Raw genomic sequence first — 20,000 nt, 5'->3', positions numbered from 1 at the left:
CGATTCGATTCGATTCACAAGTTTGCAATTTGATTCAATTACAGTTCAATTAGATATCGGTTAATTTGGATATATTTAAGGTACATGTCAATTTTTCTCAACTGTGGTGGTGGCATAAACTGCTTAGACTAGTCTTGCAAGTTAGTCATATTATATATAAATAAGACTGGTCGAAACTTTTTTTTAAGTCAGTTGCATAAAAAGGTAGATTGTTCTGATTTGAACCTGAATAGTAAGACTGATAAGCCCTAGTTAATTTCGACTACTTAGCAGCTTTATTTACACAACTGAATTCTATACAAACATTTCAATTGCACACAAGACGGTTTTTATAATTATAGCTATAATAACTTTTGAGTGACATAATTATGTCTACTCCAATTCATTTTTGAAATACAAACAATTAAATGGTGGCTGTCATTAAAGCTGCTGTAGGTTACTTTTGAAAACATGTATTTGTTAAAACTGTCATTATGTCCTGACAGTAGAATATGAGACAGATAATCTGTGCAAAAATCAAGCTCTTCTGGCTCCTCCCAGTGGTCCTATTGTCATTTGCAAGAAATACACGCTCCCGGTCAGAAACAACCAATCAGAGCCGAGAGGAGTGTCTTAGCAGTGTCAATCACGCTCGTGTACGCGCTGATCACACCCCTCTCTTGCACAGCGCGAGCCGTCGTTCAAACTCAAGATTGCCGGCGTGCTGCAGCTGTGCTTATGACGGAGAAACAACCTAAACTGCCAATTCTCGAGTGACACCTAGAGTTGCCAACTGTCCCGATTTAGCCGGGACATCCCGATTTTTGGGCCTAATTTTTTTTGTCCCGATCGGGACCTCTCTTGTCCCGATTATTGAGTGCTGCGCTGATCTGACTGATACAACAGCAACACGACACGTAAATTAGTTCAAATCTCCTAGAATCTAGAGCTGCGCATGCGAGACAGAACAAAGCTGTATGTGCGTCAGCGCCAAACCGTGTAGCACAGAGAGAGCGAGAGGGAGAGAGCGAGAGAGAGAGAGGGAGAGAGCGAGAGACCTTGCCTGCGAGAACCCCCCCCCCCCCCCCCCCCCCCCCCCCGTCAACAAACCCGAAATCGCCAAAATATGTCCCGCATTTTTCTTTTCGAAAGTTGGCAACCCTAGTGACACCTGCTCATAAAACAAAGAGGTAAAAGGAAAAAGACTGATGACGATAAACAAGCGAAAAAGAAAGGATTACACAGAGCCCATTGACTCGGTGTCAAAACTCTAGTCGCATAACATGTAGATAAAATGTCACGCACTCTGCTAAGCAACAATTGAAACCTGCTAATTCACTGGCTTGTCATGTTGCTGAAATAATGTACTAGCACACCTTATCTAGCATTATATATCGCTAGAATAATTACTTGCATACTGTAACGTTAGTTACCGTTATATTAACGTTATCTTACTAGCTATTTATAACTTATAGAAAGAGTGCAACGTTATAAAGTTACATGTAGGCTATTGCAAAATACATAATGATTTGAGGACCAAGTTTGTAGTCAAAGTATGGGAAGGCCATAGTCAATGTAAAGCTTATTATTGACGTTTAGTCCCTATTAGTGAATGTGCCATATAACTTTTATCCGCTGTTATCGGTGGCCCTGTTTACTAGCCTGCGCGTTCACGACAGGCTCCGCTGTGGAGGACGAGCTGTGGAGGGAGGGCTGTAGCGCAGCAGAGAGCAAGGGGGTGGGACCTGTAAGTTGTGCTTGTGCAAATTTTCAGGCTAAGTCAACGTTTTCTCAAAACTCCCTACTGCAGCTTTAAGGCTTTTTTTTCATGGCCGATTTATACAAATGTATTATATTAAAGAACAGGTTAAGGTTTAAAGATATAATTAATATGTAATATAGTGCATATATTTAGCAATATGCTCTTCTCTAGTTTATTTTTCTAGCCAACTATAAATGGCTTCCCTTTTTAAGGGGCTGTTTACACAACACCCGTTTTCAACTAAAAACTAGGGGTGTAACGGTTCACAAAATTCACGGTTCAGTTCGATACGATACAGTGGTGACACGGTTCGGTATGTTTTCGATACAGCAAAAAGAAAGAAATGCCAGAGAAAATTCCTTTATTTTTACATTTTTATTTATTTATTAAAACTAACATCAAAGTGATTTAAAATTATTTATTTATTAAAACGAACTTTTTTTTTATTTGAACGATGATGGAGCTATCCTCGACTCTTCTTAGCAGCATATAAAACAAAAACAGCTCCTTATAAAAAATATTATGCAATATTGTAGTAGTTATAGGCTTAACAAAGGTTATTTTATTTCAGGTTTATTTTAAGTTTAAGGCTCCAGATTAACATTTGAGGGCAGCAATTTTATTCATCATGTCAAAATAATAACGGAGAAATGTGAATGCTTCTCACTAGATCTCGCAGCGATGTTATTAGGCTACTTCTGTGGCGAATGCTTTCTTTTCTGGATCTCTTAGCGCTGTGTACTGACAGTAGATGTTTCCATCCACACGTTTTTATCCGCATTAAGTGATATCGAATGAAAAATGCCTTATGGAAACAGTAAAATTCGATTGAATTTCATGAATATCGACTCAAATGAAATACGATCATCTCATCTGATTTTATCTTGATCGATATATGGCTTATGCGATAAACGCGGATGGAAACATTATTATGGCGCGATCCATTTTGCCTAGTAAAACTTTGTTCGCAAATGTTGGCTTGAATGTTGTGCAATTCGGTGAGAAAATGAATGGAAACACCTTAACATGTCTCAAATCAATTCGATATACCAATTTGATCGCAAAACAGCATGTGACGTCATTACGCACAGGTTTTTATCCGCTTTAAAGCCGTTGGATGGAAACACACTTTCACCAGCTTTATTCGCATGAGGTTTTTTACCGAACTTCATATAATTCGATTGACAAGTGGATGGAAACATGGCTACTGTCGCTTGATCAAGATCGGCTCGCGTTGCACTGACATTGATCCAAACTCGTAACGGTCCTTTAAGCACGAATGCGCTGCGCAGTTTAGTTGCGCATTCATCACGCCATTTGATGTTGGGCAGCGTTGTGGTGGTCGCGCCAGCGCGAATGCTAACAAAATATTGGTCGGCAGGAAAAATGGTCCAACGAATCGTTCGGTTTTAAATGTCTACCAAAAGGTTCAATACTAAAACGTGCATCGTTACAAAAAACATAAAAAAATGTATAGGTTTTAGCCGTTTGTTTACACAACAACGGCTTTCTGGGTGCCTGAAAACGCAAACTTTTGAAAACAGGTTTCAAAGTGCAATTTTTTGAAAACGGTCTCCGTGTAAACAACAAAAATGCGAATCTCTGAAGACGATGACGTCATGCACATGCGTATCACGTGTTCAGTCTATAGTGTTTCATCGCCATCTAATGGCCTGGCAGAGGAATACAGCATTTTTAGTAGTTTTTGCGGATCCGTGTGATTGGGGATCGTTTTGAAAACGGTGTCATCTGTATGTAGAAAACTTCTCCATTGTAAGCATATCGTTGTCGTGTACACGTACCCTGAGTCTTTCCGCAGTTGAAACGCCGATTAAGCGATTACATGAGACATAGTAAGTTGTACTGTCTCTCAACATACCTTCTGATGTTCATTCATGTTTATTTGATGCTATAACTAGTAAAGAGTAAGAGATGATGAAGCGGCTACAGCGATCGGTCACGTCACATCAAAGAGCGTCAAAGGCAGCGATATTTATTGTTTGTATTTTGTTATAAAATTAGCAGAATTTGCTAGCCTACAAATAACAGAACGTTTAGGGAAGTTTTGTTCACGCATCAACTGAAAACAGCAGTGATGGACTAAAAGATCGATTCTTGGGATTTTACAATCGATATGGGTTGATCAAGAAATATTTTTCTTGTATTATTGTATTATTTTTCCTAGCTCTAATTAGCATAAAGGTACTTCCGTTAGCCTTGTCTTCATCTGCTTCATTCTGTGGCAGGTCAGCGGTTCATGCAGGAGTTCGTGACGCCGTATCTTCAGCAAGCTCAGCAGATCTGGGGCTGGCTCCTGGCGTCAGGGATCCTGGGGGCCGTCGTAGCGGGAATCATCGCTACGGTCATCGCCGTGTCGTGTCGCAGGAGGACAAAGAGGCGAAAGGCGTCGGGATACGGGGAGAGACAGCCGCTCCTGAACAGCAGCGAAGAAGAGGGTTCAGCCTCATACCAGACCACACTGTAAACCTGAGTGTGTGTCAGCGAGGACAGACCCGCTGTAGCCACGGGGAAAACACACACAACTCGGGACATTCTACAACGCGTAACGTGAAAACCGTTAACGTGGCTTAAAGTACTAAGACAGTGTTATTAAAAGACTTCATACTAATAAAGTATACCAATGTACAGAAGAATCGAAGAGCACAGAATATGAACATAACCCATTTTAATTACACGTTAAGCGTTTTCTTATAATGGTTTTCTATAGGAGGAAAATGCTTAACGTGTAATTAAATGCGTTGTTCATATTCTAGGCTTTATTAGTATGATGTTTACTGAGTTTGGTCTTTTAATAACACTGTCTTAGTACATTAAAGGGGCTATGTGTAGGTTTTTACTTTAAAAAATCTTTAAGATAGAGTCTTCATTTGTACATTTATAAGCCAACCATAATGTAATAGAAAGAACGACACCTTGACTGTCCACCACGGTTGCCTCTATCAGCCTGTAGGCTCAATTGTGTGTGGAGGAGTCGGGTCCGAATTGGCGTGAAAATTCACAAAATATGCGCGTTCTCGTCTACTTGGGCTTACATCCGTACGGCAGCCATTAGTAAGCAGCGGCAATCGCTAGCAGTAGTGTTTCAAATGGACTCTGCGGACGGAAAGAAGCGACCAGCCTCCAGCACAATCCAGATACCCACGGAAACTCCTCGTAAGTAAAAAAAAGAAAGAAAAAAAAGCCTTATCTAGTGCGGCCAACGAGCGTGTGCGCCGAGAACGAGCACGAGACTGGCTGCAGTTTCTCTAACGGCCACTTGTGTCAGTAACGGTAAGAAATTTCAGAACTTCCGCAATGCTCCTTTAAGCCACATTAAGCGTTTTTCACGTTAAGCGTTTTATAATGTCTGGACAACGGACAGTTGACCAGGTCATGTGACACACGAGACCAGATCTCGCCTCTAAACCTCGAGTTTGCTCATGCAACAAGAGCTACGTTTACAATCACACAAGGATTTACTAATCTTGCTATAGAGTATACAGAAGAAGAAAGAAGAAATAATACTTTTATTCAGCAAGAATGCTTTAAATTGATCAAAAGTGACAGAAAATATTTTTATAATGTTGAAAAAATTTGAATAAATTGCTGTTCTTTTGAACATTGTATTTGGAGAAGAACACTGAAGACTGGAGTGATGCTGCTGAATATTCAGCTTTGATCACAGAAATAAATTACACTTCAAAATATATCTTCAAATAGAAAAGTTATTTTAAATTGTAATATTTCACAGTTTTTGATGTATTTTGGATCAAATAAATGCAGCATTGGTGAGCAGAAGAGACTAATTTCAAAAACAAATCTTAACAACCCCCAAATTTCCAATGGTAGAGTAAACACTACATTAGTCAAAATGTGCCGTATAAAACCAGAATAAACTGATTAAACTAGCGCATCCCATAATGCAATGCGCTTGACTTTTCATTTCCAGTGCGATGAACCGAAGCAATTTCTCCCATACATTTTAACATCTCCTTTTCTCCTTAGGTTTTTTGTTTTAAAACATTGGATTTAAATTGCAAAACAATATTTTCATTTCCGAGACGATTGCAAATGCACAATAGTGAGGTCATATTACCATTTTCCAAATGCATATTGTTGCATAATGCATTATGTTTCACATGGCAATACGGTGAGCTTGTATTGATCTCGTCAGCCAATGATATTTATGGTGCTTCAACAGTCACTGTGACACTTACGTACTGTATCTTTATATTTAATATGCATACAAAATAATATTAAAAAGACAAATCAGTGATTAAATGAATTCTTTTGGCAGTCTTATTACAATAACAGTGCAGTTCATTTGGGACACTTTCATGAGCAAATAAATCTTAATAATAAAATATGAACAATACAAATGTCGAAAAACTATTGTGCCGTACAAAATACAAAATAAATATTTAAAATGAATGAGAATGTGTACTTTATGGTTTATGTGCGAGTTTGCGTTTGTAAAGGTATAAAATACACTGGATAAAAGCGAATAAAACGTGTGAAATGACATAAGCGTGAGTAAATGATGTCAGAATGTTCCTCTTTGGGTGAACTAGAACTTTTTAACCAATTTTATACGGGAAAACGAGTTTTAAAGGGTTCATGTAGACAAACTCCACATGCAGAATCACAAACATTCCTTGAATATGAGCAAAACTGCACATGTTCCCTCTTGCTACACGGTTTACTGGCTCTCCGGCTCATTGTCCGAGGATTCGTTTCTAGACGAGGATGAATGTGCTTTTGTCCTCATTCCTCAGTTTTTCGGCATTAATCGATTGGTCGGTTAGCGCTCCCTCAGCTGAAGGACTCTTTGTTGTACTCAAAGGCAGTTCCCGAGTGTGCGTTTGAATTGCACAGTGTGTGTAACGCTTTCGAGATCCCTTTGGGTCCACAGCAGAAAACCCCCACTCTTTTACTGCAGGACACACACACACAATTGTTCATTATTGCAATCATTAAAACGGCCCAGATTAATACATTATTTCAAGCTGCATTAATCATACTCACAGCTGATTGGCTCTCCCTATTTCCTGGAAAAGGAGCCTCCACTTTGGTCGACCAATCCGAAGCCTGGAGCTCAAGAAACGGTAACGTTCCTCACCGATGCTCTTCAAAACACACAATCAGGAAAAACTTCAATATGATGATAGAAGGTGAAGAAATGCAACTGATAATGAAGCTATGGATAATATAAAATCATATTTGACAAAAAGAGCTTGCATCTACAAAAGTGCATAATTTAAGGTAATATTAGTAACTAGCTAATAAGAAATGAGCTGAAAGTGCACACCTGTAATCCCTGAGTGTTACTGAGGTAGAGCTGAACATTCAGATAGTCTGGACGATTGTCCCGCCACAGCTACACACACACACAGAAGGATATTAACCCTGTAAAGCCTGAACGAAGTAACAGTCAGTGTTTCATATGGCTCATACTGTAAAAAATAAAACGTAATTTTTACGGTAAAATACCGGCAGCTGTGGTTGCCAGAACGTTACCGTCAAAAATACGGTAGCAACGTTATTGGTTTTACAGACCTAACTTAACATTTACAGTAATAAACCGTATTTCATTATCTGATATAATGTTAATTTACAGATATATATTAATATCTGTTTTGTACCATTGTAATACACTGACAACCACCAATCACAGCAGTAATGAGAGTCAAATGATCAATCAAAGCTCATCACAAGCAGCTCTTCCACAAGAAAGTTAATGTTAATATATAGAAGCTGCACAGTGTCATTCACACAAACATTAAACACCATCATGGTAACACACATGAAATTAAAAAAATGCAATAAACACTAATTTGACAACATTACATGTAACATAAAACCCTAATGTACATAACTGATTAGAAAAGAACAAAAAAAAACTATGAAGAATATACATCAAATGTGAAGTGTCATGAGTGGGAATGTCAATTTACATTTTTTTCACTGTAAATTATACAATGAGTTGTTCTTTTTCACTTCCAAAAACTGTAAATCTAACGGTATTTTACTGTAAAATTACATCAAATGTACCATTAGATCTATCACAGTTATTTACCGTATATAGTAAGGAAACTTTCTGTTAACCAATTAACAGTTTTGCACTGTAGCATTTTTACAGTCTTTTACCGTTAAAATCAAGATCATTTTTTACATGGAGCTCAAACAGCTACATTTTAATCAGATATTATGCTGATATTTATATGGACAAAAAGAAAGATGAAATTCTGATGATTTGAATGTAAATGAGTGAGATCTTTATAACAGTATAGCAGATACTGATATAAAATCGCTCTATATCTAGTAATGTCTTGGTAAGATCATATTTAAATGCTTAGTTTTATGATCAAAGATCTGTAGTTTTAAAACATGTATTGCAATACAGTGATGATTGAGAGACGAACCTTCCTTAAAAGCCTGATGATCATATTTGAGACTCATGATTTTTCTAAAAAATTATGTCTGGATAATCAAGAAAAAAAAATTTGCTTTCTAAGTGTTCATCTTGAAATATTACTGACAATATACAAGTTTTTCTTACAAAAATCAGTAAAATCATTGATATAGATCAGTAAAGCACGAGCTTAAGGTGGACGTTTGTACAATTATAATAAAAGGACCTTTAATTGCTTACAAAGATTATGTGAAACCGTTTTTACAGCAAAGTTTTGATCATGTTTATCACTTACAGGCCTCAAATATGATACAGTAGGCTTTATAGGGTTAAAGAGGATTTTTCAATAGTGTAAATATGTAGGACTACTGAAGTTTCAGAATATCAGCCCACATTACACATTAACATATGCATAACATCAGCCAGTAGGTGGCAGTATAGCCTTCAGTAACTCATGCATACTGCAGAAATTAGATATATTTTGTATATGATTTTACAATGACATTCACACATTTTTAAGTGTCCAAAAATGTGTTTTAAGCCACTGCGTGTGTGCATGTGTGTGTGTGTGTGTGTGTGTTTTACCCTCTCATGAAGGCCACACAGTAGATCAGCAAACCAATAGAAGGACTGAAGGTCCCTGCAGACCCAGATGAAGTACATCCTCCTCAACTTATACTGACGCCAGTCATCACTGCAACACACACACATTTACACACACTTTGCTGTGGATTTTTATGCGTTAAAAGTCTAAACACATGGGAGTTTTTACATGGCTATACACTGAATGGCATACTACCATACTAACTATTTTTCATGTATGAAGTGCAGTGTCTTTTCTGTATGCATGATCCATCCCACAATGCAATGCATTCCACTGCGAGTTTCTATATACAGTGTGATGAATAAATAAAATTTTTTTTTACATCTCTAGATTATTTGATCAGACAGACAAATTTGAGGCATATTGGTTTAAAATTGCATTAGAATTTGCATAAATGCAAAATCAAGTATTTTTGTGATGATAAACAGCACTTGCTTAATTTAGACATGGTGTGGTCAGATATGACAACAATGTAGCTTACTACAGTTTGAAAAGTTTATTTCATGCTGTTTCACATTTTATTTTTCAAAAAGTAACTTTTTTTTACATATATATACAGTAGTCAACATTTTTAGTGGATCAAAAAAGTTCATCAAAGTTGTCCTAAGGTAAGAACGGGTATTGTTTAAAATTCATGTATGACTTTGATGAAAGGTTTTGATCCACTTCAAATGTTCACTACTGTATTTAACATGTATGCATTTGTCAGATGCTTTTATCCAAAGTGACATATAATGCATTCAAAGTATACATGTTATAACTTCATGCTTTCCCTGGGATTTAAACACATGACCTTGCCATTGTTTCCGCCATTTTGAGCTCCAGGAATGCAGTGTGCAGTGTGTACTGTGTGTGCAGTTTGTAGTAAGCAAGTGTTCCGTTTAGAACACAGCACCAGTGTTTAAGAATGTTCTGATGTCACAGTTAGCGTGATTGACAGGTTGTCTGACCACTCACAAGAGAGCTTGTAGAACACAGGCGAACGGTGTGACTCCGATCCCTCCCGCCACACACACGCTGACCTCGTAATTAAACACCTCCTCTGACGGACTGCCAAACGGACCATCCACGTGCAGCCTGGGGCGGGACAAGAGAGCAGAACCACCAATGAGATGAGAGATAACATGAAAGATCACATAATAACGCACTTCCATACTATGTGTGCTATTTTTTCACAGTACGCATACAGTGCATAGTATGTGAATGCTCTGTATGCATGGAATATTAATGCAATAAGCAATAATTCCATTTCAAACATAACTAATGGAATACTTGCATTCTAATAATTTCTGCATACTGCACATATAGCTAAATTATGGTCCAAAAACGGTTGTCTCCCATTAAGTTATGAAAACATTATTTCTGAATGAGCCAAAAAATAAGTAATTTCTTGGTTATGCGAATGTTAAGGAAATATTCAATTTTATCATCTTGCAAACATAAGAACGTTTTTTTTTAATGTTCTCTGAAACAAATAGCAACATTTAAAAAAAAACTCTAGATGAACATCTAACAAAAATGTTTCAGAAAACAATGAATATTTTTAAAGACCAGGCAGAAACATTTGAACAAATGTTCTATTAATGTTATTGCATTCTTGTTCAGAACTTTGAAAGCTTTGTGCATTCCATGGAGAGAATTAGCATACTATGCACAGTATGCATACTGAAACATTAGTACAAGTGGTATGCTATTCAAAATCAATCTGTTAATCATCCCATTAATAAGAAAATACTGCAACAGCCACAGAATGTTTCCCACTGATAAAACCAGAGTAGGAAGGAAGCTTGCACACAACAGAAAGCTAAATGCACAAACAAAAAACAAGCACACATACACAAATACACACAGGACGAGGATGTGCAGTAATTTCCCACTGTACACACACATACAGAGAACGGCTGAACGGCAAAAAAAAAAAAAAAAAAAAAAATTATTGTGCGTGGAAAGGATGTCATTGATTCTGATTGGACGATGAATCTTGTCAAAGCCTGTCACCTGACACCCCGCCCACACAAAGCAGGAAAACTGCGGTTATCCCAGGAAATTACACGTCAGACGGTCGTGACACTTCACCTCCCAGTATACAGTGTTGTATACTGAGGGATCACGACCTTTATGAACGCCACTGAAACTTTTCCCACAACGCAGCAGACTTACGTGGGATATCGCCTCTGTTGCATCATGGGAAGGATCTCTGAGCTGTTCGACTGTTGAAGCAGCAGCAGAGAAAATCTCGCTGAAATTTACAGACAAAAACTAAATCATTATACGCATGTACAAACAATTTATGTCAACTAGATTTTTAGAAAATGTGAGCGGTGTTCTGGGTGGTTGCTAGTATGATGCTATGTGGTTGCTAAGGGGTTCTAAGTGTATTAGCACATTGCTATGTGGTTGCTAAGGGGTTCTGGGTGGTTGTTAGTGAGTAGCTATAAAGTTGCTAAGGATTCTAGGTGGGTGTTCACACATTATGTGGTTGCTAAGGTGTTCTAAGTGTATTAGCACATTGCTATGTGGTTGCTAAGGGGTTCTGGGTGGTTGTTAGTGAGTTGCTATAAAGTTGCTAAGGCTTCTAGGTGGGTGTTCACACATTATGTGGTTGCTAAGGTGTTCTAAGTGTTTTTAGCATGTTGCTATGAAGTTGCCAAGGGGTTCTGGGTGGTTGTTAGTTTGTTGCTGTGGTTGCTATGGTGTTTGCTTTCTAAGTGTTTTTAGAACCTTGCTATGAAGTTCCCAAGGGGTTCTGGGTAGTTGTTAGTATGTTGCTATGAAGTTGCTAAGGCGTTATAAAGATTCTAGTTGTTGTTAAAACGAAGTGGTTGCTAAAGTGTTCTGTGTTTTTTAAGCCATTTCTATGCAGGCATTTTAGATGGTATTTTGTGCGATGCCATGTTGTTTATAGCATGTTGCTATGCAGTTGCTAGGTCATTGCTAGGCAGTCGGTTACTGGCTCTCTCAGTGATATTCTGACTCGAGACACGGCAGAGTTAATTTTCTCCTGTTTTATCGCCCGCTAAGCATGTGTGTTTGCAGGGGGTATGTGGTATTTCTTTTGTTACAGTGTGTTTTCCTTCCGGGAACTAGTATCTCTCAAGTATGACATAATGGAAAGAGTCTGGTACAAGACTGAGCCAACAAAAATGTGTGTGCAAGAGTGTGTTTTAATCCCGAACTCACACATTTTGACAGAAACCTTTGAACTAGATAATACAGATCACATGGTCTTTTATTTATTATGGATGTGTGTCATTGTGTGAGTGTGAGTGTGTGTGTGTGTGTGTGTGTGTGTGTGTGTGTGTGTGTGTGTGTGTGTGTGTGTGTGTGTGTGTGTGTGTGTGTGTGTGTGTGTGTGTGTGTGTGTGTTTTTGTGATGTGAGGTGAGGTGAGAAAGAGAGAGAGAGAGAGTGTATGAGGGTGTGTTAGTTTGTGAGAGAGTGTGTGAGTGAGTGTGTGTGTGTGTGTGAGAGAGAGAGAGAGAGAGAGAGAGAGAGAGAGAGAGAGAGAGAGAGAGAGAGAGAGAGAGAGTGTGTGTGTGTGTGTGTGTGTGTGTGTGTGTGTGTGTGTGTGAGAGAGAAAGACAGAGCGAGAGAGTGTGAGTGAGTGAGTGAGTGAGTGTGTGTGTGTGTGTGTGTGTGTGAGAGAGAGTTCGTGAGAGAGAGTGTGTGTGAGTGTGTGTTAATTAGTGAGAGAGTGTGTGTGTGTGTGTGTGTGTGTGTGTGACTTTGTGTGTGTCTGTGTGTGTGTGTGTGTGTCTGTGTGTGTGTGTCTGTGTGTGTGTGTCTGTGTCTGTGTGTGTGTGTGTGTGTGTGTGTGAGTTGGTTTATGTGATTTATGAGGACACAAATTTGTATAATGACATGTGTATTACACTGGTATTACAACTTATGGGTGGTTTATGAGGACATTTCAAAAGTCCTCATAAATCAAATGGCTTAAAAAACATAAAAAACAATGTTTTATTAAAAAATTAAAAATGCTGCATGTCTCCTGTGATGGGTAGGTTTAGGGATAGGGGCAGTGTAGGGGGATAGAATATATAGTTTTTACGGTATAAAAACCATTACGCCTATGGAGAGTCCTCATAATGCTGTTGCACCAACATGTGTGTGTGTGTGTGTGTGTGTGTGTGTGTGTGTGTCTGTGTCTGTGTCTGTGTCTGTGTCTGTGTCTGTGTCTGTGTCTGTGTCTGTGTCTGTGTCTGTGTCTGTGTCTGTGTCTGTGTCTGTGTGTACTCACAGGTCCAGTCTCCCAGCACTCTGAGATGAATGCCGAATGTTTCACTCTTCCCGGTCGGACACTGAGGAACACAGTCACACACACACACACACACACACACACACACACACACACACACACACACACACACACACACACACACACACAGAGAGCAGGGGCTGTGAGGATCAGGCACAGTCATGCATTAAAGACCCCTGGGGGAAGGAAAACTCAAACCAAAGTGTGTGAGAGGGTAACAAAGTTCTTGGCAGAGAACGCAAACTTTGTAAGTGTGTATGAATGGAGAGATTTATTGCCAAATGTTGCATGTTTCAAAAATGAACATATGCTTTTTAATGCTTTTAACATTTCCCTGGGCCATGATGAAATGTGTTGTTTCAGAGAGAGCAAGTTGATACTATAACAATCTCCAGCATTACATCATCGAAATAACTTCAGCCCTGTTCATGTTCATATGCTGCCTTATGCATTTGGAAATCATAACTACAATGCAATGTGCATTAAAATGATATTGGTCAGAATAATTCTTTATGCAAACATTTATAATTCACTTATAAAATGTCAACATGCAATTAAAATGTGATTATGACCAATATAAATTATATTTAATTGAGTTTCCCACTGTCATTATGATATTGTGTTAGTGTTTATGTGCATTTATCACGACTTGAACGCAGTAACACACACTTAAATGCACGTACGGTGGTGAGAGTGAAGGGATGGTTTTCAAAAGACGACACACTCGGACAGTTCAGCAGGATGTACTGGAGGACACATCACAAACACACATGAGTAACACACACTGAATAAACACAGGAAAAGCACTTAAACAAGATGTTTTTATGGTTTTGAAATGCTCACCAAAGCTGCATTTATTTGACCATAATTGCAGTAAAACCTGAAATATTATAAAATATATAATATAATATATATGTACACTTTAAAATAAGTGTTTTCTGTTTTAATATAATCTAAAATTGTAATTTATTCCTGTGATCAAAGCTGGATTTCCAGCATCATTACTCCAGTCTTCAGTGTCACATGATCCTTCAGAAATCACTCTAATATGATGATTTGCTGCTCAAGAAACATTTATGATTATTATCAATGTTGAAAACTTTGGAAGCTTGTTTCTGCCACAGAATAAAATTTTTTTAAAGATAATTGCAACTTTTTATCTCACAATTGCGAGTTTACATCTCACGATTCTGACTTTATTTCTCAGAATTGCATGTTTATATCTAATAATTCTGACTTTGCGAGATGTAAACTTGCAATTGTGAGAAAGAAAGTCCGAATCGTGAGAAATGTTTTATTCTCCACAGAAAACAGTTGTGCTGATTGATATTTTTGTGGAAACTGTGATATATTATTTCTGGATTCTTTGATGCATAGGATGTTCAAAAGAACAGCATTTATTTGTAACATTATAAAGGTCTGTACTGTCACTTTTGATTAATTTAATGTGTCCTTGCTGATTAAATTATTTTTCTTTAAAAAAATTTTTTTTTTTTTTTTTGACTGACCCCAAACTTTTGAACGGCATAGAGAGCCTAAGTCCCTCCCCTTCCGGTCGACCACCATGGGACCTTATTTCGGAAAAATATTGTATGGTAGTCAATGACGAGAGACAACAAATATTTTGATCTCGTTTGAATTGTGCCTTGAATTACACATATGATGTTTGTCAATTTAAAAGATACATTTAAAGTAAAGAAAGTCGCAGTTTGATGTGAAACTGTTGAGGTATAAGACTGTGAAAATACAAAATTACAAAGACTACAAACCCAAAAGGCGCACATTTTCTCTCAATGAATGAAGCTAACTTTACTGAAGCTAACTTTACTGAAGCTAACCTTACTGAAGCTAACTTTACCGAAGCTAACTTTACCGAAGCTAACTTTACCGAAGCTAACTTTACTGAAGCTAACTTTACTGAAGCTAACTTTACTGAAGCTAACTTTACTGAAGCTAACTTTACTGAAGCTAACTTTACTGATGTTAACTTTACTAAAGCTAACTTTACTGATGCTAACTTTACTGAAGCTAACCTTACTGAAGCTAACTTTACTGAAGCTAACTTTACTGAAGCTAACTTTACTGAAGCTAACTTTACTGAAGCTAACTTTACTGAAGCTAACTTTACTGAAGCTAACTTTACTGAAGCTAACTTTATTGAAGCTAACGTCCGTCATTGTTTCTATAGTCTTGCGTTATAACCGTAACGTTACGCCGTCATGCCTGAGTGTTTTGTACCAGACTGCACACACACGAGCAGCGGATCTCGCTCGTTGTTTCGCTTCCAGAGAGATGTAGTTCATTGAGTGATTTTCACATAAAACTAAATGTTACTCTTCTGTTTCATGACAAACTGCGACTTTCTTGACTTTCAGAATTATCTTTTAAATTGACAAACATCATATGTGTAATTCAGGGCACAGTTCAGACGGAATAAAAAGATAAGTTGTCTCTCGCCATTGACTACCATACATATTTTTCCGAAATAAGGTCCCATGAGCCGGAAGCGAAGGGGTGGGACTTAGGCTCTCTAATAGGCGTTTTATTTATTTTTTTAAAGAAGAGCAATTTCCTCTTCAAAAGTTCTAAATTCTGTGTCAAATTCTAATGTAACCGTGTGGAGGCGGGGCTTACCTGTCCAGGGCGGGGCTTAAAGCCTCTCTTCAGCATGCGCAATTCTATGACATCACAGGGATGGCTAACGACAGAAACTATGGTAACAGGAGCAGCGCTGCTTCTTATGAAACGATACAAGCGCTCGGCACAGTACAGGCAGAGAGGAGCCGAGACCCACAACCACGTCTAAAACACACACACACACACTCAACGACTGATAATCATTCACATACTGATGTACACAAAGATATAATACAAACAACATGCCCAGATGCAATTATTTACTCTTAATCAGACAGACGGACCTGTGGGAAATGTGGTTGGAAACGGGCCTCTTCTTGACAAACCATCTGTGGTGATAGCTCCTCCCCCTTCTCTCCTGCTGCTCTGTGATTGGTCCGTGAGCCTGAACTGAGATTGCTGTGCATGCAGCCAGGAGGGTGGGCCTCCACGTTTGACTGATACTTTAAAGCTCCCCTATTGGATAGAGAGGCGCTAGTCATATCCCATAAAGCGTACAGGAATAAACATCCCAATTTGCATACTTCTATTCACTGAAAGTAATTTAGTTAAAAAAATGCATTACTTTAAAATTCACTTTCGCTTAAAATTTTAGGTTTGACATTTGCACATTTGTAAAAAAAAAATATATATATATACATATATATATATATATATATTCTCTCAAACTTTTCTTCTACAATGCAGGGGATGTTATAGCACAAAGTATCCTAGAAATGCTATATCTAGAAATAGGACACCAATTCTGTGCAGCTCTTGCATAATATTTTCAGTGAATATTTAAAGGGGTCTTATTATGCTTTTTTCAATGTTCATCTTTCTTTAGTGTGTGATGTTGCTGTTTGAGCATGAAAAAGCTCTGCAAAGTTACAAAGTCCCTCCAGCGGGAGTTATTCTCTATATCAGTGTCAGTGTTTCTGAACTCCCTGAAACGCCTCCATTGTAGTCTTGAGTTTCTTCTGGGAACGAACACGTCACAATATTCCTCATTTAAATCATTAATACGCAGGATAAAGGGGCGGGGCCTGGTTGAGTTAGTTAGTAGTGTGTTGAAACTGGTGGTTATGGTTAGGGGCGGGACATTTCCCAAACACACTCGAAGCGTTTGACCAATCACAACACACCGATCCAGCCGACCAATCAGAGCACAGTGTGCTTTCAGAAGGAGGGGCTTCATAGAGACAGGAACTAAACAGAGCGTTACTGACAGACTGGGAAGAGAGGAGCTGCAACTATAGAGAATATGGGAAAAATAATGTGTTTTTGAGCATGAAAGCATGAAAACCTGTTCTAGTAGAGCCCAAAAACAAAACCAAGACTTTGAAAAAGGACATAATAAGACCACTTTAATAATTTGTCTGTGTTGATGCACAAATTCTAATCTTGCATAAATATTTTAATCTTAAATATTTATATAACAAATCATCTTGTTTGTATGTGTGTGAAGGAAATGACTTTAGTAACTCACCCCACTACGTGGACCATCAGAATGATGTAGAACACGATGAAGAGGTTGTGAGTGTACCAGAATATCTCGTAGCTTGAGACTCTGAGAAAAACACACAATTGCACTCACATAAAAAAGGAGAGCGAGATAAAAGAGCATCTAAAGCACAGTGTCCAGGTCTCCTCGACTGAACGAGACGCTCCTGAAGTGTCCTAGAGTGAACTCAATTAGAGCAGGACGATGGAGAGATCCATCACAGGGGACGGACCCCTCCAGGTAATGGTCTCGGTAATTATAGTGGAGTGTGTGTGTGTGTGTGTGTGTAAAGTCTGTCAAGGGAGAGGAGACTTGGGTCAGGGTTAGGTCAAATAACTCTTAAAGGTTTACAGGTTCTCACCTAATAGAGTAAGACGACGCTGTGAACATCAGAAACAACACCAGCACCAACAGGACGCCAGTAACTCCAGGAACTAAGAGGAGAGTTATTATATTAAAGGGTTAGTTCGCCCATTTAAGACATGAAGTTGTATGCAATCCTTACCAGCACTATAGTGCATACACACTGACCCACTCTGTTGTCACCTCCCTGGTCAGAGTTCTGGCCGCTGGAAGTTTTTCAATAAAGTACTCCCGGTTATTTTCCGGTGCCACAAAACTGTGCGTTTTTACGTGAAAAAATTATTTGCGTTTCAAAGCTTGATTAATTTACCACACAAAAAACACACCGGTCAAAATTCATACCTCAGTTTTAATCGGCACTATTTTCTATCCATTTCTATCAATCCGCGCTGCTGTCAACAGTGCGCACGTTCTTAAAATTAGAAATCTTGCCTTGGCAACTAACTGAAATAAGTTTAGGTTGAAGCACTAACATGATTAACTTTTAAATTAACCGTAAAACTGAAACTGAAATAAATTAAATAGTAATACTAAAAGACAATAACAACAAAAATTGCAAAAAAATAATACTAAAATTAAAATAAAAACTAAAAAAATATATAAAAACTTTGAATAAATACATACAACTGAAATTAAATGTAAACATGTATTAAACAGTAATATAAAAAAAACTAATAAAATTCACAAAAAGCACATGACAAAATTACTCAAAATGAAATAAATTTAAATTAAAACTAAAAATATAAACACGTATTCGAAATATTAATAAAAACTATAATAGCATTTAAATCATTTTAAAGTAACACATAGGGGTGTTTAGTAAGTTTAGGCATTAAGTTGTCTGAAATAACCTGAAATATTAATTTCATTCAGTTAGAGAGAAATTTAAGCACCTCAGCTGGAAACATTAACCCAAAAATAAAAGGAGACAAAGTTCACAAAGTTAACAAAGAATGAGTCCACATCCTACATTAAATATCATAATTTGGGTTTCACTATATTAATGTGGAAGAAATGTGAGGCACCTGTGCTGATGATGAGAACTCTGGGATCCTGAAGAGATTAAACACACACAACAGCAAATCAAACTATGAGCCTTAAACGTCAGATTTAAAGAGGTTTTTAGTGTATTTATTAATTTTATTTTGAGTTATACTGAGAAATGTAGGATCCCTCAAAAATACAACATTTAAAATGCTTTATTCAGTCAACCATGACTTATTTATTTATTGAAAGTGTCTGATAATGAGATTACTGAGATAAATTGAGTTCGGCTGATCATGTGGACTGAACTTTATGTTTAGGCTATTAAAAAAGAAAACAGTTGTGCTGTTTTTATGTGTTTTTATATTTATGTGGAAACGGTGATAAAAAAACATTCAAAAGAACAGCATTAATTTTAAATAGAATCATTTGTAACATTATAAATGTCTTCACTGTCACTTTAAATCAATTTAATGCATTCTTGCTGAATAAAACGTAATTTCTTTCCTTTTTACCCCATTTTTTTTAATCTTACTGACCTCAGACTTTTTGAATAGTAGTGTATCACGGTCTCCACAAAATAATGAAGCAGCGCAACTGTTTTTAACACTTACAATAATCATAAATGCTCATGTTTAACATCATAATCATAAATCATCATATTAGAGTGATTTCTGAAGGATCATGTGACACTGAAGACTGGAGTAATGATGCTGAAAATATAGGAATAAATTACATTTTACAATATATAATGATATATATGAAATTATAATAATATTCCAAAATATCACTGTTTTTACTGTATTTTTGATCACATAAATCCAGCATTGGTGCACAGAAGAGACTTCCCTCAGAAACATTATTTATCAGTGGACGTTTTTCTGAAGGATTGTTCATTTCCGTGTGTGTAAAATGCATTTAGGAATCTTGCTATATTTTGTAATGGTTACCTGTCCTCGATACTGAGCGACATTGAGCGCAGGGAAATCCTCTGAATATCTCACCGAGAAACTGACCATGTTGACGAGGTGAGCACACACATGGACCACTGCAGACATAAACACACACACACACACACACACACACACCACATCAGAGACTCACACAAACACACTAGGAATGACAGCATACGTCAAGCATGTGTGGGAGACAATTTTTCTATTCAGCGGCTCTCTTTATGCTTGTGTGTGTGTGTGTGTGTGTGTGTGTGTGTGTGTGTGTGTGTGTGTGTGTTGTAGTTGTCATGTTAACTGGATGCCTCAGAGCTCTGTAATTAGAACAAGACCACAATGCAACGAGACAGGAAATGGGAGGGGGGTTTCAGACACAAGACAAAACCAGCTGGGAATCCCTCGGGATATTCCTGTGTTCTCTCTCTCACACACACACACACACACTTTTAGGGAAAAATCAGGTCCACTAGACTTAGGCGCGCCGAAAGAACAGCACAGACAGTGTGATCACCATGAGAAAATCTCAGAGTAAAACTGGGAGTTGTGTAAAATATGAGACACCGGTG

At 37.7% G+C, this 20,000-nt stretch overlaps 2 protein-coding genes across 2 annotated transcripts in view; one reads left to right on the top strand and one right to left on the bottom strand.

The window, feature by feature from the left end:
- tyr (tyrosinase) overlaps window positions 1–4,250 on the top strand; it is a 10,421-nt gene extending 6,171 nt beyond the window's left edge. Inside the window, exon 5 of the mRNA XM_056266690.1 lies at window positions 3,988–4,250. Within this exon, the coding sequence (XP_056122665.1) occupies window positions 3,988–4,226 (239 nt within the window). The 3' untranslated portion in view covers window positions 4,227–4,250. The remainder of the gene's footprint in view (window positions 1–3,987) is intronic.
- Window positions 4,251–6,490: 2,240 nt separating this feature from the next.
- Window positions 6,491–20,000, bottom strand: part of LOC130101186 (NADPH oxidase 4) — a 17,508-nt gene continuing 3,998 nt past the window's right edge. The window contains exons 5-18 of the mRNA XM_056266784.1: window positions 19,432–19,529; window positions 18,523–18,550; window positions 17,496–17,568; window positions 17,120–17,200; window positions 15,936–16,107; window positions 15,649–15,816; window positions 13,698–13,760; window positions 12,997–13,057; window positions 10,918–10,996; window positions 9,715–9,834; window positions 8,739–8,847; window positions 7,050–7,118; window positions 6,767–6,867; window positions 6,491–6,674 (exon numbers count right to left, since the gene is read on the bottom strand). Coding sequence (XP_056122759.1) covers window positions 6,554–6,674; window positions 6,767–6,867; window positions 7,050–7,118; window positions 8,739–8,847; window positions 9,715–9,834; window positions 10,918–10,996; window positions 12,997–13,057; window positions 13,698–13,760; window positions 15,649–15,816; window positions 15,936–16,107; window positions 17,120–17,200; window positions 17,496–17,568; window positions 18,523–18,550; window positions 19,432–19,529 — 1,343 coding nt within the window. The 3' untranslated portion in view covers window positions 6,491–6,553. The remainder of the gene's footprint in view (window positions 6,675–6,766; window positions 6,868–7,049; window positions 7,119–8,738; window positions 8,848–9,714; window positions 9,835–10,917; window positions 10,997–12,996; window positions 13,058–13,697; window positions 13,761–15,648; window positions 15,817–15,935; window positions 16,108–17,119; window positions 17,201–17,495; window positions 17,569–18,522; window positions 18,551–19,431; window positions 19,530–20,000) is intronic.

This window comes from Rhinichthys klamathensis, unplaced genomic scaffold (genome assembly GCF_029890125.1).
Source record: "Rhinichthys klamathensis goyatoka isolate OS25496 unplaced genomic scaffold, OSU_Roscu_1.1 h1tg000253l_1, whole genome shotgun sequence".
Lineage (NCBI taxonomy): Eukaryota > Metazoa > Chordata > Actinopteri > Cypriniformes > Leuciscidae > Rhinichthys > Rhinichthys klamathensis.
Note: the sequence above shows the minus strand (reverse complement) of the source record. Positions and strands in the feature narration are given on the sequence as shown.